We start from the raw sequence: 20943 nt of genomic DNA, 5'->3' as shown, positions 1-20943 counted from the left end.
ACCTTGTCTGCCCAAACGTTACTGGAATAATGAATCTTACATGGAGTTGCCTTGTTTGCTTTGATTTCCCAGAAGTCTGACTCAAGCCATTGCAGGTAAACTCGCAAAGACCCCGACTAGTTGCAATGCAGACAGGTAAAATGGGGAAAACAGAGACAAGAGGAACATGTAAATTGGAGAAACAGAGACCAGAAGTGCAAACACAAAAACAGGGAGCCCAGGAGGGAGGTGGACCGGTGGAGGATCAGGGGGAGGGACAGAGGGCCAGGCTCACAGAGGGGAACAGAGACAGGAAGTGAACAAAAAAAACAACAACAACCATAACACAACAGGAGACCAGGGTGGGTCAGGGCGTTCAGTGACCCAGGACATTGTCGACCGGGCAGGATTCCAGGGTGGAGCAGAAGACTACCATATCCGTATGGTCGAGACAGAGGCCCACCCGGGCGGCGCAGAGGACCACCACATCCGTGTGGTCGAGACAGAAGCCCACCAGGGCGGCGCAGAAGACCAACACATTCGTGCGGTCGAGACAGAAGTCCCCAAGGGTGGAGCAGAAGACCACCACATCCGTGTGGTCGAGACAGAAGCCCCCCAGGGCGGAGCAGAAGACCACCACATCCGTGTGGTCGAGACAGAAGCCCACCAGGGAGGCGCAGAAGACCACCACAGTGGAATCGAATTGACAGGAGAGCAAGTCTGGTTAGGCAAGTCTGAAACAGAGAACATGAACAAGTTAAGGGTAGCCTCCGTGGCCACGACAGGATCAGTCGAGCGCTCAGAGAGTTCGGCTGAGATATGACGAGGCTCTGGAAGTTCCGCAGAGGCGAGGAGAGACTCTGGTAGTTCAGCCGAGACGTGGGGAGGCTCTGGTAGTTCCACAGAGACGTGGAGAGACTCTGGTAATCCCATGGTGTTTGGACTGGATTCCAGAAGATCAAAGGTGACTTGCCTTTGTTCATGAAGATCATTGGTGACTTGCATTTGTTCATGAAGCTCAATGGTGACTGGACCTTGCCCAGGAAGATCATTGGTGACTTGGCTTGACTCCGGAGTGTCACCGGTGACTAGCCCTGACTCCGGAGTGTCACCGGTGACTAGCCCTGCCTCTGGAGGATCAACGGTGATTAGCCCTGACTCTGGAGGATCAACGGTGACTAACCCTGACTCTGGAGGGTTCACGGGAACCTGACTCGACTCTGGAGGGTCAACTGGAACCTGACTCGACTCTGGAGGGTCAACGGGAACCTGACTCGATTCTGGAGGGTCAACGGGAACCTGACTCGACTCTGGAGGGTCAGCTGTGGCTGTCATCCTGTGCAGTAGCTCTGGGCTGGCGTCCACCTTGTGCAGTGGCTCTGGGTTGGCGGCCACCTTGTGCAGTGGCGCTGGGCTGGCGGCCATCTTGTACTGTGGCGCTGGCTCAGCAGACGTGACGTGAACCGTCTTTGGATCAGCAGACGTGACGTGAACACTCCTGGGAATCTCTAGGATCTTGGTCAGCATAGAAAAATAATCCAGAAATGTTTCAGCGGCCATCTTGGGCAGTGGCGCTGGCTCGGCAGACGTGCGCTTCCTCTCCCTTCTCCGTCCGCCATGGGATCCGTCCCACACAAGGGGGGCCATGGTGGAGGGCGATGCTGAATCTCCTCTCGACCACTCACTCCTCTGCGACCTCCCCTGGTCCCACGAAACACGACCAGGCGGGTTCCCTCAAACCGACTCTTTCTCTCCCGCTCGGTGGCTGGGGAAGAAACATCAAAAGACATACCGCTGGATCTGTGTGTGACGGAGTCCTTCTGTCACGATATCCACACAAGAACGGAAGACAGGTAGATCCAAATGCAGTAAGTCTTTATTATGTAATCCAAATCGTAATCCAGTCCAGGCAGGGGTCAAAACCAAAGTAGCAATACAAACGTAAACAGACACAAAACAATCGAGCAAGAACAGGGCTCGAAGTGGCGTGATAACTACAAGGACTCCGTGACACATACTAAAACAGACAGGGTATAAATACACAGGGAAATGACAATGCTAATGGGGAATTGGCTGAGTGCAATGATTAATGACCAGTGACAGCTGAGTGCAATGAGGAGACAGAGATCGTGGGGAGTGTGGTTCAGGAAGTGACAGACACCGTGGGGAAGGAGGACATCTAGTGGTTACCCAGGGAACACAAACCAGACACTGTGACAGCAAGGGCATTGTTAAAATAGTCCATGTGACACCAGTGGTTCAACCATCATTTTATGAAGCTACGAGAATACTTTTTGTGCCTTTGTGTCTTCACCGGTTGAACCACAGCTGTCATGTGGACTATTTTAAAGTTGTCCTTACTAATATGGAAGGCATTAAAAAAAAAAAAAACATTTTAATTATAAAAATGAAACCAAGATTAACAATTTAATTATAAAAAATATTTATATGCAAAGTATGTGCAAAAATTTTAAATGAAGCAAAATTATTTAATTTTAATTTTGTTTTGTGAATCTGGTTTTCATTTTTATAATTAAATTGATTTATTTAAAACTGGCAGAGAATGCCATCCATATACCATGCTTCTGGGCCTTGAACATGGTAGAGTCAGAAAGCTCTCGGATTTCATCAAAAATATCTTCATTTATGTTCCTATGATGAACGACATGAGGGTGAGTAATTAATGACAGCATTTAAATTTTTGGGTGAACTATCCCTTTAAGGTTTGAGCTTGTCAGCTATTCTAACATTGGACTCCCGTTTGTCAGACCTTTTGTGAAGTAAAGCCACTTTTCAATGGCATTATCTGCTGCTTAAGTGGGTCCATGCCTCTACCTCTACAAACTGACAATGTGACTTTCCTGCCCAGAGAGTTTCAGGACTGCCTTGCCTACTTCATTAAGTCATGGGCCTTTTGCACACTATTGCACTTGTAAATGAATTCCTGAGTGCAGAGGGAGTGACATTGAAGGGGCACTAAATTTTCTCACTGTTTTCCACATATGTGAGCTGGGAGATTCTGTTGAGGAAGGCAAGGTTGTTAAACAGCATTGGAGACCATAATAAAGCTATTGATTGGAGAATCGGTTTGAAAGTGGCAGCCAAGGAACATCTGACTGAACCTTAGTGACAAGAACTGCCTTCTGTTGGCAGCTGTGTCCTAATGGTTAGAGACTTTGGACTAGTTACCTGAAGGTTGCCGGTTCGAGTCTCTGTGCTGGCAGGAGTTGTAGGTGGGGGGGAGTGAATGAACAGTGCTCTCTTCCACCCTCAATACCCATGGCTGAAGTGTCCTTGAGCAAGGCACTGAACCCCCAGTTGCTCCTCGGGCGCTGGATCTATAGCTGCCCACTGCTCCGGGTGTGTGTTCACGGTGTGTTCACTTCTCACTGCTGTGTGTGCACTTGGATGGGTTAAATGCAGAGCACCAATTCCGAAATGTCACGACTTTCACTTTCACTGTTCTTGGACTTCTGTTCTTGGATTTTTAGACCTCTACTTCCTTGCAAATAGACCTCGACATTCACATTTTCCACCTTGTTTCACAGCTGCACGCACGTACCCAGCTCACTGTTGACCACCTCAAATAGATGTTCATTCTTTGTCATCTTCAAGAAGCCATGAACTTTTTCTCTGGGAAGCAGAAGCTGAACAGTTGGATCCTTAGTGTGCTAATAACATTGTTCAGTTCAGGTCCAGTTTGTCTTACAAAACAAAAAGATCTCCTCCCTTCATCTGTCATGCGCTGAATTCTGGTCCCAGTGATGCTTTTATGGCCAAAGTCTCTGCAGGCTACAGTGATTCCACCTTCCATGTTTTTTCATATTATCACAGAAGTGTTCCATTTGCACTCTGTATGCTTTGCAAATAATTGTTTGTTTGCTATGCTGAGCCAGTACTAAATCAAAAGTAAATGCTTTCATGCTGGTGGATAAAGGCCAGTGCACACTATAGAGCAGTAGTAAAGTCTTTGCACTCTATTTGGCCTTCACGTGTGGCTTAGCATCATTATAAGTCATGATTTAATTCCCAAAGATGAACATTCCTGGACAGACATGGGCCACATACAAGGGTGTTTTCAAAACTGAAGGAAATGAGGAGCCCTGAGGAGAATTGAGCTTCTAGATGCGTTGATCAGGACAGTTTCAAGTGTGATCTGGATTTCATGACTTGCTTTTGGAAGACCTGACTCATAATTCAACATATTTGGACATTTATATTTGAACAAGGCTTTGCTGATGTGCAAGATATCACTTTTTTACTTTTTCAGCCACTGCTGTTCATGTGAACTCTTGTGAACAAGTGTGAAATATTTCAGTCTTCTCCGCAAAGGCAATGCTTTTTTTCCCCCTTTCTTGCCCTCTGAGTGACAGTGTAGTGCATTATCTTTGATATTTAAGTGCTGACCACAGAACTTTTCACTTTAGCTTTGTCCTGACCAAATTCAGCAGAAAATCTGAGGGAGAGTGGATACAGCCGCCACAAGATCAGCTGTCAGATGCCAGCGAGGTTTGCCTTTAACCCACCTGACGGGTTTGAAGGCACATTAAATAAAACAACACATCTCATCTTTCTCTCTTGCTTGTTCTGTTTTTTGCACATTGACCTCTTCTGCTGATCAGACAGCAAAAAAAATAAAATAATAATAATTAAATAAAAAAAAAACATGAGAAGGGTTTCTGTAACTAATGGAAACTTTTCAAATTCTTAAATGTGTTACGAGTAGCTATCAGTATCAGAGGCTGCCGGTCTCAAGAAAAAGCCGATGGAGACAAAAAAGTAAATATCATTACTTACATAAAAAAATATACATTTACAAAACAGCTGAAATTGATATGCTCATTTGGATTCACTTTCACCCTTGACTAACTCCAAACACACAAGACATTCAATCTCATATGGAGATGGAGATTATGTATTGCACCATTTCATTTAGTAATGAACAACATTAGGATCTGAAAGGTCTGTACGCCATTGTATACAGCTAGAGTATCAACTCTGCCATGCACATAATTTAAGATGCATTGGTCTTGGCATTCATTGCTCTTTGCCTCAAGTTAATAACTTAGCTTAAAGGCAATGAATGGAAAGAACGGGGGAACGATATGCAAGTGGCTCATCTGAAAATGGATCACATCCAGTATGATGAAGCGCTTGAGTGTAGGGAAAGCCTGAGTAGTGCTTATTAAGTGTTGCAGATAGAGTTAGTAACGGATGGGAAGATGCGACTGTCACGCTAACAGATGGGTCCTTTGGCAACTTTGCAAAAATGTTAAAGTCAGAGAAAGACTACAGTTTTATTGTCCCCCTGGCAGCCATTTGTTCACTAAGTAAATGAAAGCGTTAAATTGCACAATACTGTGCTTGCTGTAGTTTTGTTTGTACTAATGTGGTGGAAGTCAGTTTTCTTTAATGATTAAATCTGTTATTTAAATGTGTATATAAATGTGTATGTTTAAAATGATTAATTGTGCTTAGTTAATACATTGCAGTAAAAATTCCCAGTAATTACCATATATATAAAAAAAATAATGTCCAAAAAAGTTGTCAATTTTCCTTTTTGTTTCTCAATACAAAGCACTTCCAATCTGCATCTCTGCCTTCACAAGGCTCTCAACCTGGTGCGTCTAGACAGGTGGTCCCTATCTATTGGGTAAGACTACTGTGTGGAGCCTGCTGGCAATAGAAATGCCTGCCACTGTGTGCTATGTTTTCATCCCCTTACTCATATTTTATGTATATATATATATATATATATATATATATATATATATATATATATATATATATATATATATATAGTCTGCAATGTCCTGTATTTTCTTAGTATATGATATGGTTTAGATTAGTTTCCATGCTACTTTGTTTGCAAGATTTTAGTTTAGAGAGTTTTTGGCCACCCAGCTTTAAAGAAAATATAAATAGCATGTATGAGGGATTGATTTTGATTTAGAAAACAACATAAATTTTGTTTCATCAGCATTTAAAACTAGTTTTAGATCAATAAGTTATGCTAAACAATATTAAAAGCAAGCTGTAACTGTGAAAGATTAGGTATGAACCAGATTAGGTGTGGATGCTGAACTACATATAACTGTATCATCAGTGTAATAGTGAAAATTTGTATTATTAACATTTTGATCAATATTATTAATACAGTATATATATAGTAAATAGGAAAGGTCCTAAGACTGATCCCTGTTGCACACCTTTAGTTACATTAAGTGAACTAAATAAAACTTAATAATAAAACCATCTGCCTGTATACACAAAGTTCTGTTTAATTTCTGTTTTTGTGTCCAAAACTTTAATGCATTTTTTCGATTATTTGATGTTTGTATAAGGAAATGCACAGCTTTAGCTTTTCTGACTGCAACCGTGCATTAGAAGCAGTTGTGTAAAATCAAGCCAATCTGAATGTAAATCTGTTTTTCTAGCCTTTGCCCATGCCAAGTTGGGCTCATGAAGCATATTAGATAAAAGAGGAGAAAACCATGCATTATCCCGGCACTTCACCCTGTAGCTTTTGAGGGGGGCATGTTTGTCAACTAAAGCAGAAAAACTATAAGAATTCCCAGGCTATTTCAAGGTCAGAAATTAAATACATTTGTTCTCACTCCAAGTTATTTAGATCATGTAGGAACCCTTGTTCTGAGAAGTTTCATATCACTTTATAATGCATGGTTTGGATTTTGGAATTTTTGTATTTCTAACCATCGCGATGACACCGTAGTCCCTGATGTCATTTGCAAATACAGATGCAGTTGAATACTTGTGCAGAATGTTTGTTAAATTTAAATAAATGAGAGAACATTTTTCTGGATTGGACATATTAAATTCGGTCTAGTGGGACTGTCAACAATCTGAAAAAGATTTAATGCATCACAGTAGTTTTTAAATTCATCAGGTGGTGAGTGCAACCACTTAAAATTTAAGTCCCCAAGAACTACTTATTATTTAGCATCAAGAATATTTAGCATCAAGTAGTTACCTAAGTCTTGAACCAACTTGTGGGAGCTGTGTGAATGAAGTGCAGTTTTCTGAATATGATCGGTGGTATGCGCACTCTGGAGCTTTAGAGATTGCATTTTATGAGCTTGTGTATTCCTGTATGATTGACAAGCAATGAAGTCTCTTTCTCACAGGGTGTGTTTTGCTTCCTCCTATAGTATGAATCATCTGGGCTGGGTTTGATCAGCAGCAGACTGAGGACGACGCTGAGCCGAATCCAGGAGAGCCTAATAGACGTGGTAAGTAAAAACAAGGCATTTTAATGCACTTTTTTTTTTCTCTGGCCATCTCACTCCTATGGTTCACCTCCTCTCTTGGCCTCTCTTATGTAACCATTACGAATCCGAGTGGAAATGGTAGTTTGCATTTATCTGGGTTCCCTATAGCCTCTCATCAGGCCTATCATCTTTTACCCCCTCTTACTTTCAGCTGTAGCAGCTACAGGTGAGTTAATCACCATCAGTACACTTAGATAGCTCTGCACTCTTGTAATAAATGTCCTTTGGTTTCCATGGTTGCACCCATTAAGGCACTCTAGGCCAAAGGCCTGATACCCAGAATGCACCATATACCTCTTTCTCCTGCACAAATAGGCAGTCATTATATATGATCTGTTACCCCAGATCTCTAAATGTCAAAGAACAAGAAAAGATACTAGTTTGCATAAAATAATGAAACATGATTGTGTTTATCCTGTCAGACTGGCATGTTATGGTGCTCATTTGAGTCTGGGAGTATGTCTTTGTCTCCAATACTAAATCTAACCTACCTAGACAGCATTTTTAGTAATCGTAGGAGCATGCAAGTGATTAAGCTGTCTCCTAAACAGATTTCATTTTGGCCATATTTTGAGGCAGCTACAGTATATTGGTATCTTTTGTGGTATCTATTTTATGATTAGCTCAGCAATACATTTCCATTCAATATAGCAAACAGAGCCGAGAGAATATATATATATATATATATATATATATATATATATTTTAAGAGTCGGTAGTAGACATGGCATGTTAAGCAGTGACAGTAGTGTCCTGCAGCTTGACATGTTATTCTCTGCATGACATGCTATTCTTGACATTATTTTGTGGATCATTTGTTGTCAAGTTATTGTATAATTATGTACTGTATTATGTACTACCATATGTAATTTTATACTATATGGTATTTTTGTACCAACATAGATTATATAAAGAGAAATAAATACTATATATAAAGACTATATGTGTGTATTTATATGTAATTCTATAGATATTTTATATAGATAATTTAAGAAATCCATGTTTTTATGCAGCAAAATGAAATTTGTGTCATTTAATTACTTACTCTCATGTTGTTCCAAACCTGTAAGACCTTCGTTCATCTTGGGAACACAAATTAAGATGATTGCTGTCTATGGAGGGTCAGAAAGCTCTTGTATTTCATCACAAATATCCGAATTTGTGTTTCGGGTTTGAAACGACATGAGGCTAAGTAATCAATGACAGAATTATCATTTTGGGGTGAACTATCCCTTTAAATATTGTAACTATTTCAAGGTTTTTAAAAGTAATTTGTAAGTATTGTATATATTTTAGGTGTTACTTGAAAGAAAAATGCTTTATATGCATATATTATATAGCAGAGACTAGTTACAAGGTCATTATGGCCTGCATTTACACTGCATGGTTCAAGTGACCCAATTCCGATTTTTTTCCGCTCATGTGGCACAGATCGGATATGACCAGTGAACGTCTAAGCAGGAAAAAACTACATGGATTCCGATGTTCTCAGATCAGATTCAGGCCTCATACATATGTGTTAATAAATCGGATACGTCATTAAAAAACTGACGTCAACTCAGGTGGACACCACCAACTGAGATCACATGATGGGGTGGTGTTGGCGCAGTGGATAAGACACACGTCTTTGGTGTGAGAGACCCGGGTTCGAATCCACTGTGTGACACCAATGTGTCCCTGAGCAAGACACTTAACCCCTAGTTGCTCCAGAGGCGTGCGACCTCTGACATATATAGCAATTGTAAGTCGCTTTGGATAAAAGCGTCAGCTAAATGGATAAATGTAAATGTAAATGTATTACAGGCGCGAAATTCGCCCAGGCTGCAACAAAGGCTCCTTTTTTTTCTCCGCCGTACGAGACCAATGTTTTGCTGATGTTTTTGTTGACTTTTCAAAATATTGTGGAAAGCAAAACACTATAATTTTATTTGCATCTGCATCCATTGTATTTTGTGCTGTTTTACTTCCTTTTCCGGGTCAGAACGTCAATGTTTGGTAGTTTCAGCCATAGACATATGTCTGTGGTTTCAGCAGTGTATAGTGTAAATGCAAAACTTTTAAAAAGATGATGTAAGCGGGTCATCAAAAAAATCAGATATAGTCAGAAAATCGGATTTGGGCATCAAGACCTGCAGTGTAAATGCAGCCTTTGATGCACTGCACATGACGTTGACGTGTGCTATTTTCTTGTGCTCATTATTAAGTTAGTTTTGCTAGCTACATGTCAACTAGCCACAATCGGCTGTGAGCATGTAATGGCTCTCATGCACAGTAGTGGCTTTTAACAAGGTTGCTTTGCAATCAGCTGTTAATGAGGTTTCAGGAAATAGGCAGCAAGTTCCCTTTATAGGAAATAGACAGCAAATTAGGTTTCTAAAAACAGTTATGTTGGCATTTGTTTATGCCATGTGCATGATAGGCTTTTCTTTGCCCATCAACTGTTTCACGAAAAAATTTTACTAAAAGACTATAGATTATTATGACACTGACAAAGACAAATATGCCCCCAGTATTTATTGGGTCATCACCCGGGATCAGCTCCCAGACTTTTGGTACCTCTTGCATCACATATCAAGGGACGACATTGCTTATTCCAAAGGACCTGGCAGGGCTTCAGGTGTCTGTGATAGAGTTGAGAATTGATGGCCTGAAGACTTTTGAGAGCAGTCGTTTATTGGCTGGAGGTACAGTACAAGCAGGTTTTTAAGATTATACTAGCTTTATGATGATGATTTATTATTGCTGCACACTTCAGATTGCCAAAGCAATGCTTTATGTTGAATAGGAGTCTTGTATGTTCACCAAGTCTGCATTCAGTTGATAAAAAAATCTCTAAAATCGGTTTATAATTGTGAAATTATATTTTTTTATATTTTAAAATGTAATTTATTCTTTTGATGGTAAAGCTGAATTTTCCAAACCGGATGCAACACGTTTCTAAAAGCAATAATTTTTTTCTCTCCAGACTGAATGCAAAACTGCTGCTTGATATAACACAGTCACAGCCAATCAGAAGATATCTGAACATTTGTACCTAAAGGGTACCTATTAGTAATTTAACCTATTTTTATTGAGCCTTTAGATGTTGCTAAGGTGCAAAGCTATGCAATTTTGCACTTTTTTTCAGTCAATGTGCCTTAAAGAGATAGTTCACCCAAAAATTATCATTCTGTCATCATTTACTCACCCTCATTTCATTCCAAACCTGTATGACTAATTTGTTGATGATTTCTTAAGAACTGTTTTTGTCCATACAGTGAAAGTCAGTGGAGTCCAAAACAACTGTAAACCCCATTAACTTTCATTGAATGGAGTTCTTTATATCATCTTTTTTGTCTTGTAGAAAGTCTTACATATTAGGTACAACATGAGGATGAATAAATGTTGATAGAATGTTAATTATTTAAATATATATATATATATATTTTTATAATATATTTTTTATATATTTTTAAAGTCTTGGGAGATAGGATACCTGGTGTTTACACTGAGTTTTTCTACTGGAATATTGTCTTTGAGTAAACTGTCACTATCTTCTATTTTTGAAAGATTCATATTGTTAATGCCATCTTTAATTTCTTGTCTCTTCTTAATAAGGTCTCAGTGCTTTGTATCTAACCTCTTTTTAAACAATCAGAGGCAGAGCAGTAAATTCAGATTCACAGATCAGTTAGCACCACAGATGGAGAAGATACCTTGGCAGCTCCTGTATTACATGAGACACTCATCTGACATAGGAGCTGAGAACTTTGAGAATTTAAATAGTAAGACGCACTGTAGCTGAAAGCCATTTTTCTGCAGTGGGATTGGAGGGTATTTCCCATTGGTATGTACACCTACTGTTGCCTGCTTTCCAGCACAGATATAGTGATATCACTCTGTGGCTGAAGCAGAATTAAAAGCTCTTTAAACATTATCGCCTCTTTGGCAGGACCAGACCTCCTGTGAGATTTGATCTCTGCTTTTCTTGGATAGCATGGATAAAAACCTCCAAATGTTTAGAGGGAAAAGCCTTTAGGCTCCACCCCCAATGTGCACAGTCCTATTTCTGTATGACTCAATAAATCTTTTATTGCCTAAGGTTCATCCTCTGTGAAAGGTTAGCATCTGACTAATTTTCACTATATGCTGATTATTTTTAATAAAGATGAGCATTTTTTATTTATTGCTTAATTTAGTCAAATCTAGGTTGTCTTTATCAATCCTTTTAGAAAAAAAAAAACGCTCACTGTTTAGGCACTGGCATCTTGCTATTTCTGTCATAGGTATGGTGTTTTCCAAATGTGTGATTCATGACACACACATGAACAAGGTGGACAAGACCTCATTTATAAATCCATTATTGCTACTCGTTTATAATCTCTTTCTGTTCATTGGATAAAACAGTGGGAGTCAGTGAGTGCTGACCGTGTCCGTTCTCAAGAGGCTTGTGTCACTCAAAGTGAAATAACTTTTCTTGTCACTTCTTCTCATTTCAGTGCTACAGTTTTAAACATATTTTAGTGTTTGATTCTTTCTTTACTGTGACAATCTAGTCCTGGTGATTTTCAGCAAATATCTGCTATCTGTCTGTCTGTCTTTTGGTCAATCATTAATTCTTTCTGCCTTCTGTTATTTCAAATGTTCTCTGAATACTCTCTGTCTGTATGTCTGTCTATAGTACTGTGAATATCTTTTATGGACAAAACCCATGAAGCTTTGGGATTGATGTAACTGAATAAAAATTATGGTACAGTATGAAGCTCTTAATGTAGAGTCATTAATTATTAGTATAAATTACAGTAGCTCTGCTGAGCTCTTCTGGTGTGGTTCTCGTCTACATGGTAACAGGGGCCTCGCTTTAGAATCTCTTCAGACTTCCTGCTGTTGAGCTCATTTTGAAGAGAGCCTGAGACAGCGAGTGTGTTTACCTGTCTTTGTTTGCACACAGATGTTTCTGTGTGTGTGGTGAAGTGTCCACTGGGCAGTGCTGAAAGCTTCGGTTTCAGATCTGATAGTGGTTCTCCCTCGGGCCAACTGCAGTTCTGAGATTAGCTCTCTCCAGCGATGCCATCCAGTCCCTCATTGCGCTGTTCCATGGAGCTCTCTGTAAACACTTTATTTTGGTAACTGCTTTTGTGTTCAGCAAGGTTGTACAGTATGTACAAAGGAATATACAATGGATGTACAATGGAACAAACAAAGATTTTATTTGATTCCTTGCCATCATTTTTTTTTTCATTTCGGTAAGATCAATTTCACTGCTTTCTGCAGAAGAAAAGGGTTTTTACTTGAACTCCAGCCATAGATCCTCCTACAAAGATCAGTTTCAGTTTTGGTGGTACAAATCCAGCAGTCTAAGCATGCATGCAGACAAGATGATTTCTGTTCAACTAGATTTGAAAAATTATGTCTTCTCACACAATCAGAGCTATCCTAATAAGTTCACTTTGAAATCAGATCAAAATGAGCACTTCTTTATTTCATTGAGTCGCAGTCCTCAGGTCACAGAGGTTCTGGGAGTCAGCTGTCTGCCATGGCTCAGTGTCATTCAACAGCTTGGTGGTTAACCTTAAGCCTGAGGTTGGATTGTGGGAGCCGGCACACCGTGACTTGGCTCATATCACAGACTGGCCTGATGGCTACTCGGGGTGAAGCATCAATTATTTCCTCCCACATTCTGTCTCGCCTGTGTTTATGGCAGTCCACAAGGACATCTGCCTCCATGATTCTCCCACAGGATTAGATCTGGCAGACTTAGGGTATCCACGATGTGTGCTGTTCTGTTGCTTGTTTGATATCTTGCCAGTTTGTAAAATATATTGTTGTAAAGAGAAAAAGTAAAAGAAAGGGAAAGCAGAGCACTAACAGTGTTACTGAGTTAGGCTGACCAAGATGACCAAGATAAATTTCTACTTAAATATATATTTTTAATTTATTTAGCTAACACCATTAATGGAGGTGGCGTGCACATAACCATTTTTTTATTTTATATTAATATTTATTCTATATTTAATTATTTTTCATAAAATGTATTAGTAGTAGTAGTAGTATTATAATGTATGTAAAACGTTATTTTATTTTATAATTAATTATGAATTTACCTGAATTAGTTTTTGTCTAAAGCAATTCTTTAAAATAATTATATATATATATATATATATATATATATATATATATAGGTTTTGAGATTATTTCTGGGGTATCAGTCCAGAGCCAGAAGAACATACGTCAGCATATTGCCTGTGACTCAGTTGATATGTGACAATTTCAATTTATCTTTGCTATTTCAAAGAACCACCTTTATGAGCCGTTGATTTGATTTCCTCCGTCCCAATGAACCAACAGAGCCTCTTCTTCAAGACCCCTTCCTGTAAATTCAAGAAATGGACACTTAAGAGTCTTCTAATGCAGGGATAAGGAGACCTGACACAACACATGCAAATGAGGCCTCTAATTCTGTTTGACACTCGTCTAATGAGAAACAAATTTTGGAAATTAGGAGAGGGAGAAGAAATGAGTAGAGAAATGCATTTGTAATTGCCAACTGACTTTTTTGCCCTGTTTCTTACAGAAACCCTTCAGAGTAAAGAATCAAAGTAATATTGAAGCCAGTGCTACTTACAAGAGGAAGAGCCCATTATGAACGATGCACCTTGGGAAAACCATCTGTTTGATTTGACGTAACAGAACCAAGACGTTTTTCATTACCACAAACATACTGCATGTGTATGACTAGAAAGATCCTTTAAAGATAAGTGGTATTATTTAGATACATCAATACATAGTTACTTGAGATTATTGTTAATACATAAAACATCTCCTGACATGTTTTTCTCAAGGTGTATGATCTGTAACCTCGTTCTAACTAATGAATCCAACGGCATGTCAAAGATGTCATTAGATTATTTGAAACCCGAGCAGGTCATACCTCAGCTCTAATTACTCTATTTGCAGAATATCAGCTTCAACAATAGGGATGAATCCCAACGACAAAAGTTATCATTTAAAAGGGTGCGCTTCCAGCTCATCCATGTGTGAAGTACACTATATTTTTTTCCAGAGGATACCATTATGATGTTAGACCTCAAAGCCAGGAGGATTAAGAACAGTTTTGTGGGTATAAAGCCTTGAATGCCATCGTAACCACAGAAAATATAACTTACAAAGCCAAGGCTTTGAGGATGAACCGCAGAAATATGTAGTACAGTGTTGGTGGTATCTACCAAATGTGCTTGTTTTGTAGAGAGATCTTTGTAGTAGTAGTAGTGCCCTGGAAAGTAGAGATTTGTCTCACTATATTTGTTATTCTCTGTTATTTCTAAAATAAGCACAGTGTATCTCTGAAAGAGCAAAGGACGGAAATGTTTTTTTTAATCTATTTTTTTATTAAGCCTGTAATTTGTGAGCTGTTGGCTTGAAAATGTTCTTCTCTCAGCGCTGCATTATCTACTGAATGCTTCAATACGTTTAGTTTGAAGATTAATGGTACAATTACAATATTTGTTTGTAGCACAGATGTCTTCCTAATTGTGTAAAGTGGTGTTACTGCAGATTTTTACAATGAGCCAGCCCTGCATCTTGAATTTTTGAACAATAATTATCAAAAAAGCTTTTCACCACTGATCTATAATAGAGAACTGGATTGCCCATGACATCATGAAAGTGAAGTAGCAACGCCGCCATATTGATATTCCCCACTATTCCCATACATTCCATTGAATTAATAGGAAATCGTATGAATTTAATAAGAAAACCACCTAATAAGTCATTGATTTGCATTCATTACAGTAGCAAACATCAGATGAACATGATAAACATCAAACGGACACGACCTATTGTAGCTCAGCATATATATATATATATATATATATATATATATACATATATACACATATATATATATATACATATATACATATATATATATATATATACATATATATATACATATATATATATATATATATATATATATATATATACATATATATATATATATATATATATATACATATATATATATATATATATATACATATATATATATATATATATACATATATATATATATATATATATACATATATATATACATATATATATATATAAATAAATGACAAAGTGCTCATTCTGAAATCTGTAGAAAGATTTATGCTTTGTATACACATAGGCTAACTGCAAACTTTTCAACAATGATCTCGTTAACAGCATTCATTTTGAAGCAGGTGATGATTTAAATTGTGGTTAAATTAATTATTAATTTAACATATATGCATAAGCCATTACATGGAAATGGTAATGCTAGTAGTAAACATATTTACGTGATCTTAGGGAGTCTGAAATAGATGTTGCTCAATCAGGACATAAAAAATATACGCATCATAATTTATTCAGAGAAATAACTGGCTACATACAGTACAGACTTAAAGACATGAAGCTTTATTTCCAAGATGATGCATGGTAAGTTAAGTATTCATTTCAGTATAACATAGAGCAATATAGTAACAGAGGCTATTTCATTGTATGTTCAAATCAGTAGCTGATACCAATATGTTCATGTTTAATTATTCCTGAATAATTAAGTACAAAAAAAGAAATAGGCTATATTTTGGATCATTTAACGTTACCCGGGTCAGCAGAAAGATAGCTGTATCTTTTTTATATTTAATATTTTTCATTTATAGACAACTCGATATTATATGACAAAATATTGACAGTGTGTTGTTTGCAAATTAAATGATTAGCTTTTATTTACTGTACCAAAGCCAAAAATAAATAAATTGATGTATTAATTGAGAAATGTGATATTATGTTTGATATTATACTGTATGTGCTCAGTAGCTATATGAAAAATATATCAATTCATTTAAAAAATGTATGTATATTTGGATAAAATTTTTTACTGATTGAAATATATGTGCACATTTTATACCTCTAGATTCAGTTTGTGTGATTTAAAAGAGAGTAATCTCTCTCACTACTCTAACCTGCAAGAAATTCTATATTTATCAAGATAATATAAGTAACATTTCATTCATGTAACCTTTCTCAGACGTTCAGAAGATTGCATGACCATCACAATACAATACTGGATTTCCTAACTTATTTTTTTCTTTGTTTATAATATTTAGTGCAACCTTTAAGGTTTGTGAAGTTTATTTTTTTGTGTACTTAAAATGCATCATGCATACCTGCAGACACTGCGTGTAATGTCTAATACAAAGGCGGGACTCTGTTTATGTCGACAACTGCTGTTTTTCCCCAATCAAGGCATTTGAAACTGACAAAAGCAGACCACTCGGTCTAGTTTATGGGTTCAAATACTACCTGGTTGGAGCAGGGTCTAGTTAATCAAGCAAATAACTCTTGCTAAACTAAAGTGACAGCTAGACACAGTGATGGGGACCTACTGGGCTGAGCTCTCTGTTCTCTCAATGTTACTAGCCAAAAGCAGGGCACACACACAGAGAGTTAATTTGTGAGACAATGCTACGGCGTACTCCCACACAGGGGTGAGGATGCTAGCTTGACACTGATGGATACATGAAGAGTAGAGAAGGGGGTCAGCTGTGGCCAAAGGAAACAGTTGCGGAGATGTTAGCAGGTGAAAAATGTGAGAGAGGTGTAAAGAAATGCTGGAAGAAAGTCTTGGAAAGGCTGTAATGAGCGGAGCGATTCAGTGGACTTTAACGGTGACTGGATAGAGATGGATGGGATCATGCATGCAGTTTGAATACCAGATTTGGCACTGTGAACGTTCTTTATAAAAAAAAATCATCTTATCAGCAGAACGGTTTAAATAATCTATGTTCAGATATAAGAGGTGTTAATGTAGGAGATGCCACAAACATTCACAGTAGAAAGGTGTTTCTTCAACTATGAGCACTTTTGGCATGTTTCTCACTATTTCTAATTTATTTGATTTGTGTTTTAACAATGCCAAATGGTAAACATATAGTATATGAATCACAGAAGAATTCTATTATTCATGGAATTATTTTTTGTACCACATTTGAAATTATGTATTTTCAATCGCATGATGAAAATGACACATTCTTCCTCCTAAAGTAAATTATACAGCTAGCATTTTATAAATTTATGCTTGGGCTTATACACATTGGTGTCTTTTTAATAGCCATGTCTTTGTGATGATCGTGCACCAGAGAGACACAGGGAGAGGGAGAGATCCAATTGCAGGTAAGATTTATTAATCGAATAAGGGTATCCAAATAAACATTCCAGGAAAACAAAAAAGGTACAGGAAGGAAAGGAACGGGAACTCGGGGAGCGAGAAGGCAAGGGTAAATCTCGGGAGACGAGAACGCTGGTAACACGAAGGGTAAGGACTCCATACAAACAACAGGGAAAGAATGGTATTTATAAGGAGCCTAATGACAAATAGATTGCCTGCACCTGGTGCAATTAACTGGAGTGCAATTACTGTGAAGACAGGACCAGACTAGAGGAATTAGGGGGAGGGACGGAGGGCCAGATGACAAGGTAAAACAGAGACAAGAGGACCAGGTAGAATGGGGAAACCGAGACAAGACAACCAGGTAAAATGGCGACACAGAGACAAGAGAAGTGCAAAACAAGGAGTCCAGGAGGGTGGTGGACCGGCGGAGGATCAGGGGGAGGGACGGAGGGCCAGGTCCTACAGGGAAACGGAACGACAGACACAGACTAGAAACCCAGGAGGGAGGTGGACTGGCAGAGGATCAGGGGGAGGGACGGAGGGCCAGGTCCATAGGAGGAAACAGAAAAAAAAAAAAAAAAAAAAACACACAAAAACATAAGTCCTTGAAGGACATCACGTGACGCCCACCAGGGCGGAGCAGAAGACCACCACATCCTTGTGGTCAGGGCGGAAGCCCCCCAGGGCGGAGCAGAGGACCACCACAACCATATGGTCAGGGCGGAAGCCCCCCAGGGTGGAGCAGTAGACCACCACAACCGTGTGTTCGGAACGGGTGCCTCCCAGGGCGGATCAGAAGACCACCCCATCCTTGTGGTTGATGCAGAAAGCCTCCAGGGCGGAGCAGAAGACCACCACGTCCGTGTGGTCGAACCAGACGCCCCCCAGGGCGGAGCAGACGACCACCACATCCTTGTGGTCGAGGCAGAAAGCCCCCAGGGCGGAGCAGAAGACCACCACATCTGTGCGGCCGGACCAACGGGAGGACGAAACTCTGGTAATCCCATGGTGTTTATACTGGATTCCAGAAGATCGGTGCTGACTTGACTCTACTCATGAAGATTATTGGTGACTTGCATTTGTTCATGAAGATCAATGGTGACTTGTATTTGTTCATGAAGATCACTGGTGACTTGCCTTTGTTCATGGAGATCCCCGGTGACTTGACTCAGTCCTTGAAAATCACCAGTGACTTGACTCTGTCCTTGAAGATCACCAGTGACTTGACTCTAGAAGGTCAACAGTGACTAGCCTTGACTCTGGAGAGTCCATGGTAACTAGCCCTGACTCTGGAAGGTCAAAGGTGACTAGCCCTGACTCTGGAAGGTCAAAGGTGACTAACCCTGACGCTGGAAGGTCAACAGTGACTAACCCTGACTCTGGAAGGTTGACAGTGTCTAACCCTGACTCTGGAAGGTTGACAGTGTCTAACCCTGACTCTGGAAGGTTGACAGTGTCTAACCCTGAGTCTGGAGAGTCCATGAGCACCTGACTCGACTCTGGAGGGTCAACCAGAACCTGACTCAACTCTGAAAATTCAACAGGTACCTGACTCGACTCTGGAAGGTCAACAGGAACTAGCCCCGACTCTGGAAGGTCAGCGGTGACTAACCCTGACTCGGGAAGGTCGACGGTGACTAACCCTGACTCGGGAAGGTCGACGGTGACTAACCCTGACTCGGGAAGGTGTGGTGCTGTGCTGGGGTCCATCTTGCCTTGTGGCGCTGGGTTGGCGGCCATCTTGTGCTGTGGCGCTGGGCTGGTGGCCATCCTGCCTCGTGGTGCTGAGCTGGCGGCCTTCTTGTGCTGTGGTGTGGGGCTGGCTTCCATCTTGCCTCGTGGTGCTGGGTTGGCGGCCATGCTGCGCAGCGGCGCTGGGTTGGCGGCCATCTTACGCAGTGGCACTGGGCTAGCAGCCATCATGCACAGAGGCGCTGGCTCAGCCGATTTGCGCCTCCTCTCCCCTCTCGGTCCACAATGGGGAGACGGCGGTTCCCATCCGAACCCTGAATCGACAGGAGGCCACAGTGGAGATCGCTGCCGGGCCTCCTCTCGACCACTTGCTCCTGAGCGACCTCCCCTGGTTCCACAGAACACGACCAGGCGGGTACCCTCAAAAGCATTCCTCATCCGCTCAGTGACTGGGGAGGAAATATGATTAGACATACCGCTGGATCTTTTGGTATGGAGCCCTTCTGTGACGATCGTGCACCAGAGAGACACAGGGAAAGGGAGAGATCCAATTGCAGGTAAGATTTATTAATCGAATAAGGGTATCCAAATAAACAGTCCAGGAAAACAAACAAAACAAAAGAGGTACAGGAAGGAAAGGAACGGGAACTCGGGGAGTGAGAAGGCAAGGGTAAATCTCGGGAGACGAGAACACTGGTAACACGAAGGGTAAGGACTCCATACAAACAACAGGGAAAGACTGGTATTTATAAGGAGTCTAATGACAAATAGATTGCCTGCACCTGGTGCAATTAACTGGAGTGCAATTACTGTGAAGACAGGACCAGACTAGAGGAATTCTAGTGCCTATGGTGAAGTGCCTAAGGGGAAGTGAGCCCACTAGTGAACACCCAGGGAAACAGAGACTAGACAGCGTGACAGTCTTAGAAAAAAGCCTTTTTACTTTGGTTGCTCTGTGCTATGCTTGCTATGAGTGCCTGGATGTGGATTTTTCGCAACTGGATCGATCCACTTATCATTTTCAGCATTTTATACAAGCAACTAAGCAATATTTTATTCTATATTAACTACTTTACATATATATTTTTAATGATTTGACAAAAGTACAGCTATTTATTTAAATTGCACATCACAAAAAAAAACATACTAAACAGTACAAGTTTGGTGACCTTAACCTTTTTGCAATGAAAAAGCATAATGCATCAAAAGGGTAAAACTTTGTTTGCAGCTTACTACACTGTCCCAAATGTCCAGATTAAAAGATTAATAGGCAGAAATGCTTAATGTGATCAAATGTGCCTGCTGCATCAAGAGATTCCATTTGGTTTGGTGCACATTAATTGCTGTCTATTCCCTCATCAGGTTTGTCAGTCAATATTTTAAATATGGCCATGTCAAAAGCCTGATGATTTGAGCTTTTGCATAATGCTTGATTGAATATGTATTTTGTGTGTTGATTTTGTTGAAGCACTTGATGAAGTGTGTGTCACTATGCTGTGAATTATTATTATGAGTGCGCTTGGGTCAGCATTTGGCTTTCAGTTGATCACCAATGAATGATTGCACATAACATTTTAAATGCAGCGTATTGTAATTAGCCATGCATTATCTACCCTCATTTACACATGATTGTTAATACATCGCTTGGAATTTTATCAACAGTTTTCACGCAACACTGAAATACCACTTTATCTTTCAGGATCATATTTTATGATGCTTTTAAAAAGAGTGAGATATAAGCCCTTTCTTTCTGTTTCATAGTTATTTTGTGCTGGGTTGATATAAAAAGTCTGAGCCATTCATTAA

At 39.8% G+C, this 20943-nt stretch overlaps 1 protein-coding gene across 4 annotated transcripts in view; it reads left to right on the top strand.

Annotated features, from left to right (window-relative positions):
* The window catches only part of vps50 (VPS50 EARP/GARPII complex subunit), a 136599-nt gene that overhangs the window by 82855 nt on the left and 32801 nt on the right, over positions 1-20943 (top strand). For 3 of the 4 annotated variants that reach the window (XM_059556446.1, XM_059556448.1, XM_059556449.1), the window contains exons 22-23: positions 5558-5632; positions 7149-7229. In XM_059556446.1, the coding sequence (XP_059412429.1) occupies positions 5558-5632; positions 7149-7229 (156 nt within the window). The remainder of the gene's footprint in view (positions 1-5557; positions 5633-7148; positions 7230-20943) is intronic. The other variant, XM_059556447.1, reaches the window with a different exon arrangement.

The sequence above is a fragment of the Carassius carassius genome, chromosome 8 (assembly GCF_963082965.1).
Source record: "Carassius carassius chromosome 8, fCarCar2.1, whole genome shotgun sequence".
In the NCBI taxonomy this organism is placed as follows: Eukaryota; Metazoa; Chordata; class Actinopteri; order Cypriniformes; family Cyprinidae; genus Carassius; species Carassius carassius.
The sequence above is the reverse complement of the archived record's forward strand: the minus strand, read 5'-3'. Positions and strand labels throughout refer to the sequence as shown.